We start from the raw sequence: 24,570 nt of genomic DNA on the forward strand, positions 1-24,570 counted from the left end.
CATTCTCTCTCTCTCTCTAAAATAAATAAATCTTTTTTAAAAAAGATCCTGTTTAGGGGCTCCTGGATGGCTCAGTCATTAAGAGTCTGCCTTTGGCTCAGGTCATGGTTCCTGGGTCCTGGGATCCAGCCCCTCATCTGGCTCTCTGCTCACTGGAAAGCCTGCTTCTTCCTCTCCCACTCCCCCTGCTTGTGCTCCCCCTGTTCCTGTGTCTATCTCTGTCAAATAAAAAAAATAAAATTGAAAAAGATCCTGTTTACATATATATGTATATGATTTATAAACATATAAAGAATGTCTATGGGGACTGGTTAGGGATGGAAGAATGAGTAGGATGCCAGCACTTCTGAATTTCTGAGGAACTTTCACAATCTGCAAAGATTGTGAACTTTCACAAATATTACCTCACTTGATCCTCTTTAAAACTCAAGGTCACGGGCACCTGGGTGGCTCAGTGGTTTAAGCCGCTGCCTTCGGCTCAGGTCATGATCTCAGGGTCCTGGGATCGAGTCCCGCATCGGGCTCTCTGCTCGGCAGGGAGCCTGCTTCCCTCTCACTCTCTCTGCCTCTCTGCCTACTTGTATCTCTCTCTGTCAAGTAAATAAATAAAATCTTTAAAAAAAAAAAACTCAAGGTCACACTTGAGCTGTGAAGGCAGGACTAGGAGATAGTTCTGGAGCTGATAAGCCTGGGACTCCAAATTTTTAGCTTTCATTTTTTACCTTTTTAGTTTCATTTTTTCAAAAAAGATATTGACTGAGTGAGAGCACAAGCAGGGGGAGCTGCAGGGGGAGAGAAAAGCAAGCTCCCCGCTGAGCAGGGATTCCCCAACACAGGGCTGGATCCCAGGACTCAGGGATCATGACCTAAACTGAAGGCAGACACTTAACCGAATGAGCCAACCAGGCACCCCACCCCTCTTTTAAAAAAGATTTTATTTATTTGAGAGAGAGAGAGAGAGAGAGAGAACGAGTGGGGGGAGGGGCAGAGAGGGAGGGAGACACAGACTCCCCCGCTAAGCAGGGAGCCGGAGCCGGAGCTGGGGCTCCATCCCAGGATCCTGGGATCATGACCCAGCCGAAGGCAGACTCTTAACCCGCTGAGCCACCCAGGCCCCCCCCTCCTTAAAATAAAGATTATTTATTTATTTGACAGATAGGGATCACAAGTAGGCAGAGAGAGAGAGGGAGAAGTAGTCTCCCTGCTGAGCAGAGAGCCCAATGTGGGGCTCCATCCCAAGACCCTGAGATCACGATCTGAGCAGAGGCTTAACCCACTGAGCCACCCAGGCGCCCCCTTTTTAACGTTTTCTAGATCCTTTCCCATGTGGTTTCATAGTTATGCTTGGATTTTTTTTTTTTTTTTAAATTTCAGAAGTAATTCATAAACTCGAGTGTGTGGTTACCAGTTAAGGTAGTGCCGGGGATACCGGCTTTGGAACTGGCGGACCGCAGCCTCGGCTCCACCCTTCCTTTTGGGATGACGGGGAGGATGCATCTGTTGAGACTGGAAAACCCTGAGCCCGGGGTTGTTATGTTTACCGCAAGAAAGGGCAACTAATTTAGCGAAAAGAAATGCATATTCCTTATGCAATGTCGCGAACACGTTCAAGCAGCCCAGTTGCGGGAAGGCAACTCGAATTAAAAGATCACAAGGGGCTCGAAGGCCTTGGTAAACCGAAAAGAGCTCCACCCACCAGACGACCCTGTGAGGCCCGGGGCGGAGAGAAAGGGGCGGTGCTAGGGCCGGGGCGGGGCTGATGCTGGGGCGGTGCCTGCGTCGGCGGCTGCGGCCTAGCTCCGCCCCCGGCGTTGGCGCGAGATCCGAACGTCTGTGGAGGCAGTTAGAGCCGTTCTATGAGGCTGCTGGAGCCCCAGTACGGCGTCCGGCTGGCTGGGTGTCGGCAGCGGCCATGAGGCGGAGAGGCCATGAGGAAGAGGCCTGCGGTGTGTGGCTGGACGCGGCGGCGCTGAAGCGGCGGAAAGTACAGGTGGGATGTGGGGCGTGAGAGGGTGTTGGAGGAGCGGTGAGAGGCCTGGACGCGTGAGAAGGGAGGCGGTCGGTGGAAGTCAAGTCGGGGTCCGAGAAAGGAACAGCCTTGGGAATTCTGAGGCTAGCGGGATTGGAGCCTGCAGAAGGGTGAAAAACGGGGTTTGGGAAGACTAGAGAGGAAATGGGGCGGAAGGCAGGCAGGCTGTGGGTGGGTGAGGAAGAGACTGGGAAAATAAGGCTTCGAGGTGTGGGGAGAGGGTGGAGAGAAAATTTGCTGTGAGGAGTGTTTCTGCTTTTTAATGGAACTATACTTGACATTCAATATCTAGTTAGTTTCAGGTGCACGTGATACTGATTCGATATTTTTATACACTGAGATATCCACAGGAGAAGTCTGGTTGCCATGGTCACCATTACAAAGTTACTACAGTATTATTGACTATATAACCTACGCAGTGCTTCACCCCCCCCACGACTTATTTATTTTATAACTGGAAGTTCGTGTCTCTTAATCCTCGTCCTTCTGCTCCCCAACCCCTCCCCCCTCTGGTAACTAACAGTTTGTTTCCTATAGCTATGAGTCAGTTTCTGTTTTGTTTTGTTATTTAGATTCCACATACAGGAGAAGTTGTATATATTTGTCCTTCTCTGTATGACTTAGTTCACTTAGCATAATACCATAATACTAGGTCCATCCATGCTGTCGAGATTGGCAAGATTTCATTCTTTATGGCTGTGTAATACTTCATTGTATATATTTGCCACATCTTTAACCATTCATCGATTGATGGGCACTTGGGTTGTGTCCATATCTTGGCTGTTGTAAATAATACTGCAATGATTATAGGGGTGCATTTATTTCTTTCATTTGGTGTTCTCATTCTCTTCAGATGAATACCCGGAACTGGAATTACTGGATTGTAATTCTACTTTTAATTTTTTGAGGATCTTCCATATTGTTTTCCATAAGTAGCTGCACCAATTTACATTCCCAGCAACAGTGCATGAAAGTTCCCTTTTCTCCACATCCTCTCTACACTTTGCATCCTCTCCAATACTTGTTATTTTTTTTGTCCTTTTTCCTTTTTTGTCTTTTTGATAATTGCTGTTCTAACAGGTTTGAGGTAATATCTCATATTTTCATTTTCCTGATGGTTAATTAATGTTGAGCACTTTTCATGTGTCTGTTGGGCATCTGTGTGTCATCTTTGACAATAGGCTTTTCAAGTCTTCTGCCCATTTTTAATCTTTTTTTTTTTAAAGAATTTATTTATTTGACAGAGAGAGATCACAAGTAGGCAGAGAGGCAGGCAGAGAGAGGGGAGGAAGCAGGCTCCCTGCAGAGCAGAGAGCTGATGCGGGACTCGATCCCAGGACCCTGAGATCATGACCTGAACCGAAGGCAGAGGCTTTAACCCACTGAGCCACCCAGGTACCCCTAATCTTTTTTTTTTTTTTTAATGTTGTGTAACTCTATATTTTGGATGTTAATCCTTTATCAGATGTATGATTTGCAAATACCTTCTCCCATTCAGTAGGGTGCCTTTCTGTTTTGTTGATGGTTTCTTTCACTCTGTAAAGCCTTTTTAGTTTAATGTAATCCTATTTGCTATTTTAGCTTTTGTTGCCCTTGTTTGAGGAGATTGGTTCAAAGAAATCCTGCTAAGACTGATGTCAAAGAGCTTGCTGCCCATCTTTTTCTTCCAAAGAGTTTTATGGCTTCAGGTCTTAACATTCAAGTCTTTAATCCATTTTGAATTTATTTTTATATATGGTGTAAGATAGTTGTCTAGTTTCATTCTTTTGCATGTAGCTTGTCCAGTTTTCCCAGCACCATTTATTGAAGAGACTGTCTTTTCCCCATTGTATATTCTTGTCTCCTTTGTAGTAGATTAATTGTCCATATACGTGTAGGTTTATTTATGGGCTCTCTGTTCTGTTCGGTTGATCTATGCGTGTCTTTGTGTCAGTGCCATACTGTTTTGATTACTATAACTTTGTAGAATAGTTTGAAATCAGCATGATATTTACAGCTTTGATCTCTTCTCAAGATTGTTTTGTCTGTTCGGGGTCCCATACAGATTTTAGGAGTATTTTTTTCTAGTTTTGTGGAAAATAGTATTTCGATGGATTGTATTGAATTTGTAGATTGCTTTGGGAAGTACTAATATTTTAACAATATTAGTTTGTCCAGTCCATGAGCAGAATATGTCTTCCCATTTATTTTTATCATCTTCAGTTTCTTTCATCCATGTCCCGCAGTCTTCAGAGTACAAGTCTTGCACCTGTTTGGATAAATTTATTCCTAGATATTTTATTCTTTTTGTTGCAGCTGTAAATGGGCTTGTTTTCTTAATTTCCTTGATAGCTCATTATTAGTATGTAGAAATGCAACCGTAGTTGAATAGCTGTCCTTTCCTGGGGCAGATCCTCTAAATTCTTTTAGGTAGTTGGGGGGAAGGTCAGCAATTATTCCTGAGCCTTCTGTTCCTTAAAAATAATCAGCCTACAATAATACATATGCCACAAGACACATTTTGGGGTGGCAAATTTTGCTCCCTTACAGTGACTACAGTCTCCTGAACAAAGTAATTAAGGGCCGTTAAAAAGCATTGTACAGGGTACCTGGGTGGCTCGGTGGGTTGAGCCTCTGCTTTCGGCTCAGGTCATGATCCCAGGCTCCTGGGATCGAGCCCCGCGTTGGGCTCTCTGCTCAGCGGAGAGCCTGCTTCCTCCTCTCTCTCTCTGCCTGCCTCTCTGCTTACTTGTGATCTCTGTCTGTCAAATAAATAAAATCTTAAAAAAAAAGATTAAAAAAAAAGCATTGTACAACTAAAGTCATTTTTTGAGAAATAATAAATGAACCACCTGTTCCTTTAAGAAATTTAACTTAAAAATATTATTGAGGTAGGTATGTTCATCTGGTACATAATTTAAAATGTATGGCAGTGATAGGCAGCGAAATAACTCCCTAATACTTTTAACCATCCTTGGCCCATCTCAGAGGCCGCAACTTTCTTGCACATCCTTCTACACATATTCTGTGTATGTACAAGCAAACAGTATCTATTCTTTCTTGTAAATAGTAGCATATTCTACATTGTTCTGCACCTTGCTTTTTCTCACTTATTGCATCTTATGTATCATTTCATATGCATCCACAAAGAGCTGCTTTATTCTTTTTCTTAAAAAAAAAAGATTTCATTTGTTTATTAGAAAGAGAGAGAGAACACAAGTGGGGAAGAGAGGCAGAGGGAGAGGAAGAAACAGCACACCCCCCACCTCCCTTTCTGAGCAGGGAGCTACTTTCTTCTTTTTAAAGACTTGATAGCATTCCATTATATGGTATAGTACCCATTATATGCAATAGTATTGCCTTAGTCTACTCAAGCTGACAGTAACAAAATAGTATAGATTGGGTGGCTTAAACAACAGAATTCATTTTCTCACAGTTCTGGAAATTGGAAGTCCAAGATCAGAGTGCTGCCATGGTCAAGTTCTAGTAAGGACTTTCTTCTTGGCTTGCAGACAGTGAGCTGCCTTCTCCCCATGTTCTCACATGGTCTTTTCTTGGTGCACATGTTTGTGGTGAGAGATGTGTTAAAAATTTTGGGGGCGGGCACCTGGGTGGCACAGTGGGTTAAGCATCTGACTTCAGTTTCAGTTTCAGTTCAGATCATGATTTCAGGGTCGTGAGATTGAGCCCTATGTCGGGCTCCTCACTTAGAGTGGAGTCTGCTTGAGATTCTCTTTTCCTCTCCCACTCATGCTCTTTCTCTCTCAAATGAATAAATAAATCTTAAAAACAATTTTTTTTAAAGATTTTATTTATTTATTTGACAGAGAGAGAGATCACAAGTAGGCAGAGAGGCAGGCAGAGAGAGAGGAGGAAGCAGGCTCCCCGCAGAGCAGAGAGCCCGATGCGGGGCTCGATCCCAGGACCCTGAGACCATGACCCGAGCCGAAGGCAGCGGCTTAATCCACTGAGCCACCCAGGCGCCCCTTAAAAACAATTTTTTAAACTTTGTTAAAAACTGGTTCTTTGACTTTTTAAGACTTCCAGTCCAGAGCAGAGTACTAAAGATTCCTTTTCACAGGATATAGAAACCTGCCTTTTCCTAGAGTAGCTATCAATAGGCATACATTTGTTTGAGTTTTAATGTCAGTCATTAATAGACAATTGCTCATGGCCAGTGTTAGAAAATATGCCCCTTCCCACTTGATCCCTAAACAAACTGCTGTTTGGGGGCAACTAATGGGGTGGTTCATAGTTTTGCCAGAAAATAGATGCCTGTGTTTGGAGTGAGTTTGCTTCTCTCTTGGTCCCACAGAGGCATGACAGGCTTGCCTCATTACTTAGGCCTTGGTATGGAGGACACTGTATTTGTTTTCATTTCATTTTTTTTTTATTGTGAGAGTAGTATATGTTTGTTTAAAAAAATCAGTATGGAATTAAGTAAAAAACAAAATTTTACTGATGGTAGCTGCTTTAAACAATTTGGTATCCTTTGAGACAGTTTTTGTGTGTATAAATATGTGTTTCCCCCACAAAAGAGATTATTTCAAACATACCTTTCACTAAATATATGATGGAGAACTTTCCATGTGAGACATGAGTTCTAGTATGAATTTTTCAAAAGGCCATTTTATTTTTTAAAGATTTTATTTACTTATTCGACAGAGACAGTGAGCAAGGGATTACAAGCAGGGGAAGCGGGAGAGGGAGAAGCAGGCTTCCCGCCAAGCAGGGAGCCCAGCTCGATCCCAGGAGTCCGTTGTGGGACTTCATCCCAGGATCCTGGGATCATGACCTGAGCTGAAGGCAGACGCTTAACAACTAAGCCACTCAGACGCCCCATCAAAAGGCCATTTTAATTTACATGATTTTCAAATTTTGTATTTTAACTTTGTTCCCTCTTTATTTAAACACTGAGAAATATTTCTGAAAGATTTCTCCCACAACAGAGGTAAAAAGATTTAGTATGTATTCTGTATATTTGCTATCTCGTAGGTGTATTCTATTTCTTCTTCATCTGTAATGCAGTGTACTTTCTTACCCTTGAAATATATGTAGCAGAGAAGGAGAAGTGAGCCTAAGAAGGGGACAGAAATGCAAAGATAACAGAAATCTTGGCTGAGTCATCAGTGGTTTCTGACTGCCTTGGTGGAACACGGAATGCCACTGTGACAGTCTGCAGCTTTACTAACATTCAGTCCATCAGCAAATTCTCTGGACTCTGCCTTCATATGTTCAGAATCTCATAATTTCCTACTAGTTCTACCTCTGCTGCCTGATCCAGAATGATAGTGACCTTTTGCTCACTGTTAATTTTAAAACCATCTAGTGGTTTGCTATCTTCTGGTAAAACCCAGAATCTCTGAGGCCTGCAAGGCATGATTTGGCCATGTATGTTTGCCTTCTCCTACATTTTAGACCTCATCTACTACTCTCTTCTCTGCCTGACTCTGTTGTAGTCATTCGGGCCTTCTTGTTGGCCTTCAAGCCAAGTATACCTCTGCAGGGCCTTTTGTACACCTTGAAATGCATAGAGATTAAAATACCACATGACTCTGTTCTTTCACTTGTTAGTTTGTCAGCTTACTGAGTCCATTTCTCAACCATAAGAAAGCCTTTCCCTTATCCCCTCCTCCCTAACACCTTAGTCTCGCTTTATTTATCTCCATAGCCCTTTACCATTAGATACACTATATACTGTGTATTTACTTGTTCATTTATGATCTTCCCCTACTAGAATGAAATTTCCATTAGGCAGTCCTTCAAACAGTGGCACATGGTAGGTTCTCAGTACAAATTTATTGAATGAGTGAATCAATCAATCCATTTGAGCTTTGCTTTCAGAAAACCTTTTAGATATGGTCATAGTTGCTCATTCTTTCTCTGATGAGAAGATAAGTGGGAGGACTTTGAGTTTTTTAGAGCAAAGATGGATGGGAGGAGACCTCCAGTAAAAGGGCAGTTAAAGTGTGTACTTAACAGGAGCACCTGGGTTTCTCGGTTAGTTGAGCCTTCAAGTCTTCATTTTGGCTCAGGTCATGATCTCACGGTTGTGAGATGAAGCCCTACCCTGCTCAGCAGACAGTCTGCTTGAGATTCTCTCTCTCTGCCTCCCCACTCTCAAATAAATAAATCCTAAAAGAAAAAGTGTGGACCTAACAACAACAACAAGAAACCCTCTGTGATACTTACTGGAATGATGAAAAAAGAAAAACAAAAACAGAGGAGGAAAGTTTCACTGTTTCACTGAAACTTAATAGGCTTAATAATAATACCGAAGTCCGTGGTAGCAACACTGTTGGGGTCGGTGCTGTAAGACTGATAAGGATCTGTGCATGTAACTTGACAAATATTTATCAGTATGACCTTTATGTAATGGCTTATGGTTTGCAAAAGTTTTTTTACATGTATTCTTTCACTTCACTTCCTCAGTAGCTTTGTGAGGGAGGTGAGATTATCTCCATTTTGCAGATGAAGAAATTGAAGTTCAGATAGAGATTTGCTTCAGATCACATCAGAGTAAGTGCAGCTCTATGGCATGATTCCAGGTCTTCTGACTCTTGTTCCAGTGTGGTGTTTTTTGTTTGTTTTTTTTTTATAATGTGTAAGATGTCCTCAGATGATAAAAAGGTGAATAATGAATAAGATAGTTCTAACCCTGGCAGCATGGAATATGGTAGGAACACAAATAACTGTCAGACAGACAGTAAGTGTCTTAGAGGCATAAGGAAATTCCAAGCATTTAGAGAAGGAAGAGATTACATTTTATTACAGGTGGAGGGGTGGTGGTTTTAAAATATGTCCACAAATTCTTTGATACCTCTCTCTTTAACAGGTGGATGTTAAGTCCCCCTTTCCCCCCCCAAGTGTGGGACGTACTTAGTGACTCTAATGACTTAGAAGGTGATGGAAGTGTTCGTGTTCGAGTTCTGAGGTTAGGTCATAAACAGCATTGCAGCTTCAGCCTCATTCTGCCTTTAGGGGAAGTCAGCTCTCACATTGTGCAGACACGCAGGCAGCTCTATGGAGACCTCCATGTGGTGAGGAACCTTACTGAATTTGCTAGCAGTCGTGTGAGTGAGCCACCTTGAAAGTACATATTGCAACCCTGCTTGATACCTTAAATGCAACCTTATGAGACTGTGAGCCCGAACCATGCAGATAGGCTGCTTTCCAATTCCTGATGCATAGAAATTGTGAGATAATAAATGTTGTTTTAAGCTGCTAAATTTTGTGGCAATGTGTTAATGCAGCAACAGAAAGATAGTGCAGATTTTGGTTTTAGCAGTGGAGTACTACCTAACGAAAACCTAAAATGGGGGAGTGGCTTTGCATGGGGCAGTGGGTGGCAGCTGGAAGGACCTTGGAGAGAGTGCTAGTGAAAGCTTGAAGAGCTTGTAAGAAACTATTTCTAGAACTGGGATGGCCTTTGAGGAGACTTGTGGGTAAGGGTTTAAAGGAAAGTGAGAACATATCTTACTGGAAACTGGAGGAAAGGGAATCCTTGTTATGTGGTCACAGAAAGTTGCCTACAACTCCTGCTGATGGTAGTAAGGTGGAAGATAGAGAATGTACCTAAGGAACTGGGCCATGTGATGTAGCTAAGGGGGTTTACAGGCAGTGCAGAAGGGCTACCTGGTTTCTTCTCACTGATATAGCAAAGTGCCAGAGGATCAAGAGAAGCTGAAGGAAGGCCAGTTAAACAAAAAAGAGCCTAGACTTGCTGGTTTTGAAAATTCTCAGCTTCTTCAGGTGGCACACAGTGGATTTTTCTTTGCAGGAAGTTTTTAAATTACTAATTTAAAATGATCTTGTTATAGGTCCATTCAGATACACCCATGGAAAGAATGTCATCATTAGTCACTAGGGAAATGCAAATCCAAACCACAAGGGGATACCACTTCACATCCACTAGGATGGCTATAATAAAAAAGATAATACCAAGTGTTGGCAAGGATGTGGAGAAATTGGAAACCTGGTATATTACATGGTGCATGCATACAGTGGCATAGGCAGTTTGCGGAACAGTTTGGCAGTTCTTCAAAATGTTCAGCATGCTTATCCTATGACCCAGCACTTCTGCTTTTAAGTATAGACCCAAGATAAGAAAAGATAGTGCGCACTAAAACTTGTACACCGGTGAACGAATGTTTGAATGTTTGTAGCAGCATTTCTCATAACAGCTAAAGAGTGGAAACAACCAAAATGCCCCCAAATGATGAATGAGTAGATAAAATAATATATCCGAACAGTGGAATGTTACTTGGCAATAAAAAGGGATTGAAGTATCTGACATGTTACAGCGTGGATGGACCTCCGAAAAGCGCTCAGTGAGAGAAGCTGGTCACAAAGACCAGACACTGTGTGACATGTGAAAGGTCCAGAATAGACTGATCTTTTTTTTTTTTTTTTTTTTAAGATTTTATTTATTTGAGAGAGTGTGGTGTGAGCATGATTGGGGGAGGAGCCGAGGGAGAGGGAAAAGCAGGCTCCTCACTGAGCAGGAAGCCCAATGTGGGACTCGATTTAGGGACTCCGGGATCATGACCTAAGCCAAAGGCAGATGTTTAACCAACTGAGCCACCCAGGTGCCCCAGAATTTGTCTAAATCTATAGAGACAGAAAGTAAATCAGTGGTTTCTTGGGGCTGAGGTGGAGTAGGAATGGGGAATGACTGCTGATGGGTATAGGGTTTCTTTTTGGGACGATGAAAAATGTTCTAAAATTAGATTGTGGTCATTTTTACACAACTCTATGCTAAAAAACACAACTACACACTAAAATGGATACATTTTATGATATGTGAACTTTATATCAGTAAAGCTGTTAAAGGCTTTGTGGAAAAGATGGCATTTGAGACAGACCTAAAAGCAAGGGTTGGATATTGTTGGAAAGCCATGAATGTGGAGTAGGCATTCTAGGAACAGTATGAATAGTGGCACAGAGGCAGGAAATACAAGAGATGTTTGTGAAATAAGGGGTAGAAGTTAGGGAGTCCCCAAGACCACCCTTACTTCTCACATTGACTGCAAGTTCAAGAGACCCCAAGACCACTCTGAGGCTTGTTAATTTGTTGGTAGGACTCACAGAACTCACTGAAGGCTGTTAAACTCATGGTTACAGTTTACTATAGTGAAGAGATACAGAATAAAATCAGCCAAAGCAATTCTAGGAGGGTTCCATGCTGAATCTAGGAGAATTCAAAGTGGGAAACTTGCAGCATCCTCTCTGGGTAGCCAATACATTAGATAGCGCTAACTGCTCTGGCAATGATATGACAGTACATACAGAGTATTGCCAACCATGGAAGCTCACTGAGCCTTGGTATCCAGAGTTTTTAATGGGGTTTGGGTTGTATAGGCATGGTCGACTACTTATGTGGCTAACCTTAGTTTCTAGCTCCTATGAAGGTCAAGCTGATACCACCTGGCCAAAAGCTCCCACTATAGATCACATTGTTAGCATAGACTCTCTGGTGTGGCCCAAGGCCTCAGGTAAACAGACACTCCAATCAGGTAGGACATTCCAAGGACCTAGAGATTACCGCCCAGGAGCTGAGGGTTAAAGCCAGACCGACCTCTCTTTGATCGATTCCTTTACTACATTGGGAGTAACTCGGTATGACTAAAGTGTAGGGTAGATGTAGGGGAGTTGAAGGTGTGATTAGGAGGGTAAACTCGTACCATGTTGGAAATTCACAGAAGGCATTTGACATAGTAGTTTCTAAGAAGATTAGCCCAATGGTGGTTATATGAAAGTAAGTGGTACACTAAAAGGTAGGCTAGAGAAATTTGGAGGATATTGCAGAAATTTAGGCAAGAAATAATAAGGGTCTAATCAGGAATAGTAGAAGTTTAAATTATTATTGTTGGTTGATTATTGATCTCTATAGTTATATATCTAAAGTACAGTTATTATGCTCAAGAAGGACCTAAATGTGGGCTTGGCAGGAGTTGGGTGGTGTCTTAAATATTTTTCTTTTCTATTTAAGATTTTATTTTTAAGTAATCTCTACATACAACGTGGGCCTCAAACTCACAATCTTAAGATCAGGAGTTGTAAGCCTTACCTACTGAGCTAGACAGGTGTCCCTGAAGTATGTTTTTAAACTGTGACTTTGGTCCAGTTATTTGCATCCCTTAGTATCTCTCCTTTTTTAAAGGACCTTTGCATTTTCTCTTTAGTTCCATTTACATTTAGGAGCCAGCAGTTGGGACCTGAGTAAGTAGATGATTATAGAGAAAAAAGTAAAAACTGTATCTTGAGGGCTGCCTGGGTGGCTCAGTCTGTTAAGCATCTGCTTTCAGCTCAGGTCATGTTCCCAGGGTTCTGGGATGGAGTTGCACCAGGCTCTCTGCTCAGTGTGGTTCCTACTTCTCTCTCTCTCTCTGCCTGCCACTCTGCCTACTTGTGATCTCTCTCTCTCTTTCTGTCAAATAAATGAAATCTTTAAAAAATCCCAAAAAACTGTATCTTTTTTTCAAGGTTTTATTTATTTATTTGACAGAGATCACAAGTAGGCAGAGAGGCAGGCAGAGAGAGTGGGGTGGGGGGGAGGGAAGCAGGCTCCCTGCTGAGCAGGGACCCCAATGTGAGGCTCCATCCCAGGACCTTGAGATCATGACCTGAGCTGAAGGCAGAGGGTTAACCCACTGAGCCACCCAGGCGCCCCCAAAAACCGTATCTTAAAATAATGTTTGGAAATTGGGAGAATAGATATAATATAGGCTGATTGTGTGTACAGTTGAGCCTTGAACAACTCAGGTTTGAACTGCATGGACCCATTCTTTGTGGTTGTTTTTCGATACAGTACTGTAAACAAATTTTGTCTTCCTTATGATTTTCTTTTCTCTAGCTTACTTTATTGTAAGAATACATATAATGTATGAAGTACGTGTTAATTTCCTATTATCAACAAGGCTTTTGGTCAGCAGTAGGCTTAGTCAATAGTTAAATTTTGGGGGAGTCAAAAGTTATATGTGGGTTTTTAACTATGTAGGGGTTGGTGACCCTAACCCTCACATTGTTCAAGCATCGGTTGTATATATTGTGTTTGTATGTATGTACACACACACACACACACACACACAGTCATAACTTCTTTCCACAATATTGACACCTTCCAGGAGGAGTCAGGAATTTGTTCCAGAGTGGAGATTTCTACTCCCGTTGCATTTTATTTGAGGCATCTATTTTCCAGTTTAAGTGACCTCTTCTTTCTTTCATGGGACTGTTAACTCTGCTATTGAGAGGGCCACAGTCAGCCATTGCTGTATTAGAAGTAGTTAAAGTTGGGAGGTTTAAACAAATCTTCAATACGTAGTCTTGTTAGGGCAAAACTGATGGCAGATGTTATGAAAACACTATTCTACAACGATCTCTGACATGTGTGACATCTTTTTTTTTTATTAAAGATTTTATTTATTTATTTGACAGACAGAGATCACAAGTAGGCAGAGGCAGGCAGAGAGAGGAGGAGGAAGCAGGCTCCCCGCTGAGCAGAGAGCCCAACGCGGGGCTCGATCCCAGGAGCCTGGGATCATGACCTGAGCCAAAGGCAGAGGCTTTAACCCACTGAGCCACCCAGGCGCCACTGTGTGACATCTTTTAAGGGAGAAAAATCTGATTAGCAAAAAGTACACTTTTATGAGACTTACTAATGAAATGCTAATGGCTGTAGACCTATCAGGTCACCAGTTTAAGTGTGATACTTAAAAGAAATTGCTTTTTTCTCTTATCCCTGTTGAGTTTTCATTAGGTTTAGGTGAAAAATTAGTGCCAGCTGGTTCGAGAGAATATTCTTGCAATACATTTAGTATTGTTAGATTACTTTGGGAGGAAAACCTTCAGTTTTCAGTGGGCATACCTCTCATCTTGTCTGTGCCCTGGACCTCAAGTGTGACATCAGTTACAGTGACAGGAGTTCCTCTTCACATTGATCACAGCACTGGAAAAGACTTGATGTTTTCTGAGAGCTGAAACTGTAATGAGTAGTTGTATACACAAAACATAACCAGAATGTGCTCTTCCTGTATATCTGCCTTCTTCCTAAAATATTTGTTGAATTGAGTACTTACTATGTGTATTAAGCTAGTTCTTGGAGGACAGGATAAAAAGTATGTGAATCAGGGACGCCTGGGTGGCTCAGTTGGTTGGACGACTGCCTTCGGCTCAGGTCATGATCCCGGAGTCCCGGGATCGAGTCCCGCATGGGGCTCCCAGCTCCACGGGGAGTCTGCTTCTCCCTCTGACCTTCTCCTTGCTCATGAGCTCTCTCACTGCCTCTCTCAAATAAATAAATAAAATCTTAAAAAAAAATTTTTTTTAAAGAGTATGTGAATCAAATGTTGATGCCAGGATTTTGTTAGGTAAGTCTGAAATACAAAGTGATAAATGTTAAGTTTAGAAGGGGAAGAGATCACCTCTGGTTCTGGGAATCAGGAATGCTTGGGGCTAAGCTGAAGTATATGTAGCATTTCAGATATGGGTGTGAAAAAGGCCTTTCTGTGTGAGGCACAGAAATGAGGAAGGCAGAGGCCAGAATAGGGATTGGCATTTGGGGAGTATAATGCTACAGTACACATGAAGGGCTTTAGGTAATGGAGAAAAGGGTAACTGGAGTTATACTGCTGTGTGCAGTCCGAGAGTCAGTACTTTATGCTATAAGGTGTAGGGAAGCTATTGATAGAATTTGAACAAGATGGGAGACTCTCAGTTGTGCTACAAGGGTAATCTAGATATTGGGTGTGGGACTGATTGAAAGGTATTGAATGCGGGCCTGACCAGTTAAGAGACTATTGTAATAGTCTCGGACGAGGCAAGAGTTTATGAACTTGGTTAGTGTGTTCCTCGTTTTGCAGGTTTGGAGAATTTGAAGCAAGTTTTGAATGAATACTTTATTATTACTCATTCAACAAAGCTTATCTATGTTGTTGGAGAGGACGGGAATCCTGGCAGCTTTTTTTGAAGACTTTATTTATTTATTAGAGAGAGTATCAGCAGGGAGAGGGAGAAGCAGTCTCCCCTGCTGAGCAGGGAGCCTGATGCCAGGCTTGATCCCAGGACCTGGGATCATGACCTGAGCTGAAGGCAGACGCTTGACCAACTGAGCCACCCAGGGGCCTCTGACAGCTGTTTTTGGTCAGACTTCTTAAACAGTCCTCCTTAGGGTATCCTTATTAGGTAGTGTTCTCCTTTTAGCATGGCTTGATAAGGCATGATAGTGACTGGAAAAGGTTTTCTATGAGAGTGGAGGAGGGGAGTTGGAGAAGTGGGAAGAGAGGAGTATGGGACCTCAGAAGTATAAAAGAAGTAACATAGCAAAAAGAATTAAACATACACATTTATATTTTCTGAAGCTATGTCAGTATGTAAGGATAATGAGATTTCATTCATAAATTCAAGGCCAGTGACCATAATCAGAAAAGTAAGTTGAATCAAATTATATGCTAGACTTGAAGGCCATATGAATCATAAAAAAGGGGAAATAAAATGGGTTGAAAGAAATTTAAGACAAACTTGCAGGTAAATTATCAGAAGACATAAAAATAGAATGAGAGCTAAACTGAATTTAAATGCCATGGAATCATGAAAACATTTTCTAGTAGTAAGGAGGGTGAATTGTATGAACCCAGGTCTGCTTTGATAATAGAGTTGTGGTGTTTAGGAAAGGGCCAGATTCTTGGGGTGACTTGCAGCCATGAGAGGTGTTGTTCTCTGTAGGAATACATCAAGGTCATCCTTGTGATAGCAAGAAAGTAGGAGCTCTGTGATTGTAGGAAGTCAGTTTTTCCTTCTACTATTCTGAAAGAAGAAAACTTGATAGGAACATGAATATGATATACTGAGGTACTAGAGATTCTTTGGTTTGGAGGGAATATATTTCTTGAAGTTAGATTTTTTGAGGCATTCTTACAGGGTAAGAATTGTTAATAGCTAGGGTGTGGCTTACCAAGGTGTTTGGTCCTGTAGGAACCCTATGTTTTTTTAGACAGACTTTCTTATACTGTGTAATAAACACACACAGGCTGCCTTTATTTTGAGGTAAGAATATTCAGCTGAAGGCCTGTACCTAGGTCCCTTCAGTTCCAGATGACCTATTCTCACTCAGAGTCTAAACATTCCACTGAGATAAACAGTTCCTTAAAGCCAAACTCTTCTAAGGGAGCTATAACTGAGGGCAGAGTCACTCTTGACATTGATTTGACCTAAGTAAGGAATTGTCTTACTCTTGGCTAAGATGGCCAACTTGGTGAAAAACTTTGTTCCCAGATGTTTTGTTAATTGAAGTCTGTTTTCTGATATTATGTAGTTTGTATAAGTCTTTTTTTTTTTAAAGATTTTATTTATTTTTTTGAGAGAGTGAGCTTGAGCTTTTGGGGGAGGACAGAGGGACAGGGAGAAGCAGATACCCCACTGAGCAGAGAGCCCAAGCAGAGCTTGATCCCAGGACTCTCAGATCATGATCTGAGCTTAAGGAAGATATTAACTGACTGAGCCACCCAGGTGCCATGTATAAGTCTTTTTAGAGGACTTGGTATGTTTTTTAAATTTTATTTTAATTCCAATATAATTAACATACAGTGTTAAATTAGTTTCAGTGATTAAACATTTCATACATTACTCAGTGCTCATTAAGATAAGTATACTCTTAACTCCCTTCACCTCTTTCACTCATCACCCACCCACCTCCCCTTTGGAAACCATCTGTTCTCTATAATTAAGAGTCTGTTTTCCCATTTGTCCCTCTTTTTCATTTGTTTTTTTTCTTAGATCCCACATATGAGTGAAATCTTATGGTATTTGTCTTTTTCTGACTTATTTTGCTTATTAGCATTATACTCTTTAGATCCATCCATCCATGTTGCAGATGGCAAGATTTCTTTTTTTTTTTTTAAAGATTTTATTTATTTATTTGACAGAGAGAGATCACAAGTAGGCAGAGAGGCAGGCAGAGAGAGAGAGAGGAGGAAGCAGGCTCCCCGCGGAGCAGAGAGCCCGATGCGGGGCTCGATCCCAGGACCCTGAGATCATGACCTGAGCCTAAGGCAGCGGCTTAATCCACTGAGCCACCCAGGCGCCCCAAGATTTCATTCTTTTTTATGGCTGAACAATATTCCAGGGTGTGTGTGTGTGTGTGTGTGTGTGTGTGTGTGTGTGTAGTACAGTACATTTTCTTTATCCATTCATCTATTAATGGACACTTGGGCTGCTTCCATAATTTGGCTATTGTAAATAATGCTGTAATAAAGATAGTGGTGCATATATCCTTTTTGAATTAATGTTTTTGTATTTTTTTTAAAGATTTATTTATTAGAGAGAGAGAGAGTGCACAAGCAGGAGGGGCAGAGGGAGAAGGAAAAAAAAAATCTCAAGCAGATTCCACACCGAGTGTAGAGCCCAATGTGGGGCTCAATCTCATGACCCGGAGATTGCAGTCCCACCCAAAACCAGGTTTCAGAAGCTTAACCGACTGCACCACCCAGGCACCTCTAGGGTTTTTATACTCTTTGGGTAATTACCCAGTAGTGATTATTGGATCATATGGTAGCTCTATTTTTAATTTTTTGAGGAACCTCAGTGGCTATACCAGTTTGCATTCCCACTAGCAGTGCATGAGGGTTCCTTTTTCTCCACATCCTCGCCAACACCTATTGTCTCTTGTGTTTTTGATTTTAGTCATCTGACAGGTATGAAATGATATGACATTGTAGTTTTGATTTGCATCTCCCTGATGATGAGTGATGTTGAGCATCTTCATGGGTCTGTTGGCATTTGTATGTCTTCTTTGGAGAAACGTCTGTTTATGTCTTTTTTTTTTTTTTTTTTTAAAGTAGGCTCCATACACAGTGTGGAGCCCAATGTGGGGCCTGAACCATGACCCTGAGATCAAGAACTGAGCCAAGATCAAGAGTTGGACACTTAACCAACTGAGCTACTCAGGCACCCCTGTTCATGTCTCTGCCCATTTTTTATTTGGATTATTTGGGGGGGGTAGTGTTGTGTTGTGGAAGTTCTCTATATTTTTTGTCTATTAACCCTTTATCAGATATATCATTTGCAAATATCTTCTCTTCAGTAGGCTGCGTTTTAGTTTTGTTGATAGCTTCCTTTGCTATGAAGAATTTTTTTATTTTGATGTCGTCTCTATAGTTTATTTTTGCTTTTGTTTCCCTTGTCTCAGGAGACATATCTAGAAAAATGTTATGGCCAGTTTCAGAGAAATTACTGCCTGTGCTCTCCTAGGATTTTTACCATTTCAGTCTCACATTTAGGTCCTTAAACCACTTTTAAAAAAATATTTTATTTATTTGAGAGAGAAAAGAGGGCACACAAGCGGTTAGGAAGGTAGGGTGGAGGGAGTCAGCGTAGAGGGAGAAGCAGACTCTCCACAGAGCAGGGAGACCAACTCGGGCCTTGATCCCAGGACCCTGGGATCATTACCCAAGCCAAAGGCAGATGCTTAACCAACTAAGCCACCCGGATGCCTAGTCCTTAATCCATTTTGAGTTTATTTTTGTGCATGGTGTAATCAAGTGGTCTGGCTTCATTCTTTTGCATGTAGCTGTCCAGTTTTCCTGACACCATTTGTTGAAGAGACTTTTTCCCATTGCATATTCTTGCCTCCTTTGTTGAAGATTAATTGACCATATAATTGTGTTTATTTCTGAATTTTCTATTTTGTTCCATTGATCTTTATATCTATTTATGCCAGTACCATATTGTTCTGATTGCTACAACTTTGTGGAATGGAATGTTTGGTAGAATCCATCTGTGAAGCTGTGAAGCTGTTTTGTCCTAGACTTTTTGATTGTTGGGAGTTGTTTTTTTTTTTTTTCCCCCTGATTCAATTTCATTGCTAGTAGTCAGTCTGTTCAAATTTTCTATTTTTTCCTGATTCAGTTTTGGGAGGTTATATGTTTCTAGGAATTTATTCATTTTTCTAGGTTGTCCAATTTGTTGGCATACAATTTTTCATAACATTATCTTACAATCCTTTGTATTTGTGTTGTAGGACTTAGTATTCTTGTAGTCATTTAAATAACTATATATCATTAGTCTGTCTTTTCCCATAAGGTTTAAGCTTTACCAGAGCAGAAACAATCTGTTTTGTTCCTCAGTATATTCCCAGTACCTAGCATATAGGTGCTAAAATACTTGTTGGCATACTCTTTCACATAGTTTCACATATCTAGGATGTTTCTAATGTGAAATTTAGAGAGCCATGTGCTTCTTTGGGCTTCCTCACAGCATGGTAGCCAGGTTCTAAGAGTGAGGATCTCAAGAAAGCAAGACAGAGTGCATGGCATTTTATGACCTAGTTTTCGAAAAAATGTAGTGTTATTTCTATTATACTTTATTGGTCAGTCACAAAATTCTTCCCAAGTTCAAGGTGAAGGAATACGGACTTTGCAACTTGAGTGGCCACCTCAGCTTCTCCAAATTCCAGTCTCAATGTATTCAGTTAATCCAGAATGCAGTGCCTGTGTACTTTATATATTTTGGTCTGGCAAGTGATTCCAGGCATAAAGCTAGAGTCATCATAGGGCTCACCTCATTTGTTTTCCTTCTCTCAGAGTTCACAGTCCAATGCAATTCCTTTTGCCCACCATCTATTATCAGTTGTTTCATGTATTTTATTCAGTTTTCTAGTTTTGTATGGTGGAGGGGAAAGTTCCACACCAGTATTGTAAGTTAGAGTATGAGTTTTACAAAAACCAAGGATTTCATTCTTCTTTTATCTACTTAAGGTACATTTTAGTTTCCAAATGTAAAAATGAAGTCAACTTTGGGCTAGAATTAATAATTTGATTTCATTTCAGACCTATCGCCAACTTACAACGTGAAAATCGGCAAATCTTGTTTCTTTGGTTTTCATGCAAACTGAATTGAATATAAATTACCCTCTTCTCAGGGTTACTTCTCAGGCATTCCATAACAAGCAAGTGGAAACAAAACCAAATCACACTAAATAAAGATGAGGTTATATGTATAGTTAGTTGACAAAACTTACTTCCCTAACCCTTTCTGGTACAAATTGATACTGTAACATATAAAGGGGCTGAGAGTGTGTAAAACTGGCTGTTTTCCCTGCTTGTCCTCCTAGTAATAACCAATTAGTATTGAACCTGAGGAACTGTGTAAGCCTTTTATGTGAATTAACTCACCAAATCCTTGTAACAGCCCTATGGGATAGGTACTTTACTGTCCTCATTTCACACACAAGAATGAGACCCGGATTAAGCACTTGCATAGGGTCACACAGTACCAAGTAGCCGTGGCAGAATTGGAATTGACTTGAACCCTGGCTGTGTGAGCCATGCTCTTAACTGTATGTAAGTATTTGAAAACCACTAAAAATGTGTCACCTGCTGCTGAGGTAGAATCATTAGTTATCTTTAAGTGTAAGAGAGTATCATTCTTGGAATCACGTCAACAAATCTTGTTTGTTTAGTCAGTGTGACTGATTTCTGTGCGGAAGCAGAAGGATTGGGCTATAGTTGGAATACGTGATTTCCTAAAAAAAAAAACAAACCAAACGTCATCAGTGTGACGGGAAATGGTAGATGATGATTTACAGCAAAAACTAACCAGAAAGTAGCAGAGTAATGGAGTCCAAAGGGTCCAGTGTGGTTCCAGGAAGGTCACGGGTGTTTACTGAATCTCAACTTTCTGGCAGCTGTTTCGATGTTAATAGGTTCTATTATTTTTCTCCCCCTTCTCAGACACATTTAATGAAGCCAAACACCAAAATGCTAACACATTTTCCTGGAGAGAAAAAGGCTAAGATTTCTTTTACTCAGAGAATTCCACCTCCAGGCATTCGGCAGACCAGCATTGCTTCCTTCTTCACCCTGCAGCCAGGTATGATGACCCGCCTGGGCATACCCGGGGAGCAAAAACGAGTGTGCGCATTATTCCATGCTGGAAAATTTACGAGAAGTGGCAACACCAGTGCATTGTGTTAAACTTTGCTAACTCGTTAGAAAAGGATATCAAACAACAAAGCATCCCCTTCTGCTAAGCATTATAAACGTGCTTTTACCAACATTTTCTCATTCTGTGTGCTCAGTCTAATATTAAATATTTGTATTCCCTGACAGAGCAGTGAGGAGAAAGGTATGCTTGGGGAGTTGGGGTGTGCAGGGGAGCTGATCTGCCCTAGTTAGGTAAATGTCTTGGATTGGCCATAATGAGCAGTGTATATATGATTACTTGGTAACAGGTATTTCTGTATAATGCTTCTCAACATTCAGAGTTCAAAGATTTTTTTTTTTTCTTAGAAAGGTTGCCATAAAGTTGGCTTGTTATCCTTTGGCAGTTTTTTGCTTACATGTCCCTTTCCAGGTGACGAGCTGCTTCAGAGCAGGGTGTCTGCCTGTTGGAGGGTTATGGGAGGAGAGCTCTAACTCCTGATGTGATTTCCAGGATTGCTTTATACAAATCTTCAAAATTTACTGTCCCTGCCCCAAAGAGAAACTTAAAATAAGCACACATTGGCTTTAAGTAACAAGGGCAGATTTCTTTCAAGGACACTTCCGATTTCAAAAAAATTTTTATTTATTTATTTTTAAGTAGGTTCCATGCCCAGCCTGGAGCCCAACGTGAGGCTTGAACTCACGACCCCAAGATTAAGACCTGAGCTGAGATCAAGTGTTGGATGCTTAACAGTCTGAGCCACCCAGTCATCCCCCGCTATTTCAAAATTCTGGTATATATATAATCTGTTGAATTCTTAGGCAAAGTTGAGAAATCTTTCACAAAACAGTTTCTGCAGTATAATTCTTGTTGGAGAAGGAAAAAGGAAATCATTCAGCTTTGTAATTAGATCTTGGTATAATTTGGGGGAAGGGTAGTCCATGTTATTCATCCTTAAGGCAGAACAGTATCCATTTCATGCCTGATAAAATGGACACAAGCTGGACACTAGCAGTCGTTTATTATTGTTCATCCAGTTGGTTGACTTAGCATCTGAGTGTCTTTATTCCCTTTCCCAAGCCATATTTGCAGAGTAGAGGCCCTAATGTTATTTGTACTGTCACCAGAGGGTTTCTTAGAGTTGAATGGTAATTGTGATCTTAGTGACCTTACAAAAATCATGGGGTGCCTGGGTGGCTCAGTCGGTTAAGTGTCTGACTTCAGCTCAGGCCATGATCTCTGGATCCTGGGACTGATGTGTTGGGCTCCCTGCTGAGTGGGGAGTCTGCTTCTCCCTCTCTGCCCCCTTCCCATTCTTTCTCTCTCTCAAATAAAACCTTTTTAAAAAAGAAAGAAAACAGGAAGATCAGCTGTAAATGTGTGTGATGAGTCTAACTAAGACCCCTGTGCTAGGTGATGATAGTAGCCGATACAGATTTTAGAAAAAGCCAGCTAAATCCTGCTCAGGGCAGAGATTTCCTGCAGAATAATTACTCATGTCTGTTTTGCTAGGAAAGACAAATGGTGGTGACCAGAGGAGTGTTTCGTCTCATATAAAAAGTCAGATCAACAAAGAGTCTGAGAAAGATGCAGCCCATCTAGATCATCTGATCCAGGGCTTGGAGGATGATTGCATGTCACCCCCATTAGCCACTTCAACCCCTGCAGATACCCGGGAAGCTGGACTTTCTCTTCATTCCCTCCAGGCTTCTGACCACCACAGAATGGGAACTCCGTTTTTGACTATGCCGTCTTTGCCCCAGCCTGACACCTTGGTCTGTGCTGGAAAGAGCAAAGCCTCATTCTCTTGTTCCTTCACTCAGAACTTGGAAGGTTCTTACTTGCTGGACCAAAAGGAAGGAGATAAAGACTCTTTCTGGAAAAGGGAATGGCTTCATGGATCTAAGGAAAAAAACTATCAGGATGTGGAGAGACGCATTCAACCACCAGGGGGCAAGGGCCTTCAGTCCTTGGACAAGATTAAATTGGGAAAGGTGTCTGCCCGAGAAACCAGGCAGGACCCCATCCTCCTTCAAACATTCCATTCCTGGAACAGAGAAAACACAGACTTAGTGAAACAAAGCCCTTGTCCTGTCCCTGCGTTTTCCGGGGACAGTGAAAAGAATGACTCCTGGAGTCAGCTTTTCACTGAGGATTCTCAGGGCCAGCGGGTCATTGCCCACAACTCTAGAGCTCCTTTCCGAGATGTAACGAACAATCAGAATCGGGGCTTAGGGCAGTTGCACAATAGCTCTTGGGCTCAGTGCCAGGAGAGGTCAACTCAGTTAAATCTGCAGCCTGATTTGCTCTTTACCCAGGACTCTGAAGGTAATCAAGTTATCAGGCACCAAGTCTAAATGCCTTTATGATGGTTTGGTTCTAGAAGTACCTTGAGATGACAGAGCTATAGGAAAATATTGGGCGGGAGGGCAGCGGAGGGAAGCAAGGGATGAAGTTATTACTGAGCATTTCTTTGTGTAAATAAACCAGGTGGTGCCACTTGTTGGGACTGATGATTGGCATTGTGTGTCTCCCCGGGAAGAGGTGGCTGGTAACCTTGGCCAAGTCTGTGATGAGCACTGGGAGGAGGTAGGGCAGGTACTTATCCTTCTTCTAAAGAGCCCTTACTCAGTCTGCAAAGCCCCCTTTGCCCTTTCAGATCCCTGACTAGGACATTGCTTCTTACAGATGTGTGTTCTAATCTCTGGCTGTTATCTTACCCATGCAACCTTAGGACCATTATTCCTGACACCTTTTTGAGTTATAAGGCATATTTCCTGGATCCAGGGGTATGGGGGCAGAGAGGATAGAGAGATAAATAGTAGAATAATGGTAGGTTTTTGTTTTAAAGTAGGCTCCACGCCCAGTGTGTAGCCCAATACAGGGCTTGAATTCATGACCCTGAGATCAAGACTTGAGCCGAGATCCAGTCAGATGCTTAACTGACTGAGCCACCCAAGTGCCCCAATGGTAGTTTTTTCTTTTCTTTTTTTTTTTTTTTTTGTGGGGACTTTATACCATTTTAAAGTTTTATATTCTATGTTTAAACATCTCTCTTAAAAAAGCCTGTGCTGGGGCACCTGGGTGGCTCAGTCAGTTAAGCGTCTGCCTTCATGATCTCTGGGTCCTGGGATAAAGCCCCACATCGGACTCCCTGCTTAGTGGAGAGTCTGCCTCTCCCTCTGCCGCTCCTTACCTACCCCCCCCCCACCTTTTGCTTTCTCTCTCTCTCAAATAAATAAATAAAATCTTTAAAAAAAATTTTTTTTTAAAGCCTGTGCTAGTAAAAAAAAGCCTGAGGCTACATAGCAATCCAGATGTGATGATATCATTCTGCAACAAGGTATAAGAGAATTCCCTTTGTAAAATTATGAATCCAAATAAATGGCTGTTTACAAACTTGACTCTAATGGTAACTAAAACATTACCATTTTATTTCTGAAAAAGCAACTTTTAATAGTTATATGTTCTATCATTTTCATGGGTCCCATCTCAACACCCATGTTCTAGCCAAGATGTTATCTACCAGGTTTCTCATGTCGCAGGTGTACTAGCTACCTTAGGAGGCTTAAACACCCTCTACGGGGCAAGTGTGCACGTTCTAAGATGGAACTACTTTAAGAGTTTAGGGTAAACCCCTACAG

The 24,570-nt window shown here is 41.6% G+C and overlaps 1 protein-coding gene across 1 annotated transcript; it reads left to right on the forward strand.

Annotated features, from left to right (window-relative positions):
• Positions 1-1,350: 1,350 nt before the first annotated feature.
• LOC123940121 (aurora kinase A and ninein interacting protein) lies at positions 1,351-23,427 on the forward strand. Its single transcript, XM_046002575.1, has 3 exons — positions 1,351-1,990; positions 20,734-20,872; positions 22,439-23,427. Exons 1-3 carry the CDS (start codon positions 1,760-1,762, stop codon positions 23,281-23,283), a joined length of 1,215 nt encoding a protein of 404 aa, XP_045858531.1. The 5' UTR covers positions 1,351-1,759; the 3' UTR covers positions 23,284-23,427.
• Positions 23,428-24,570: the final 1,143 nt, after the last annotated feature.

This window comes from Meles meles, chromosome 1 (genome assembly GCF_922984935.1).
Source record: "Meles meles chromosome 1, mMelMel3.1 paternal haplotype, whole genome shotgun sequence".
Taxonomy (NCBI): domain Eukaryota; kingdom Metazoa; phylum Chordata; class Mammalia; order Carnivora; family Mustelidae; genus Meles; species Meles meles.

Coding starts and splice junctions, on each gene's coding strand:
- LOC123940121 (XM_046002575.1), top strand. CDS start 1,760: ATGCTGGGGCGGTGCCTGCGTCGGCGGCTGCGGCCTAGCTCCGCCCCC. Junction 1,991..20,733: donor TGAAGCGGCGGAAAGTACAG/GTGGGATGTGGG, acceptor CCCCCTTCTCAG/ACACATTTAATGAAGCCAAA. Junction 20,873..22,438: donor CTTCTTCACCCTGCAGCCAG/GTATGATGACCC, acceptor CTGTTTTGCTAG/GAAAGACAAATGGTGGTGAC.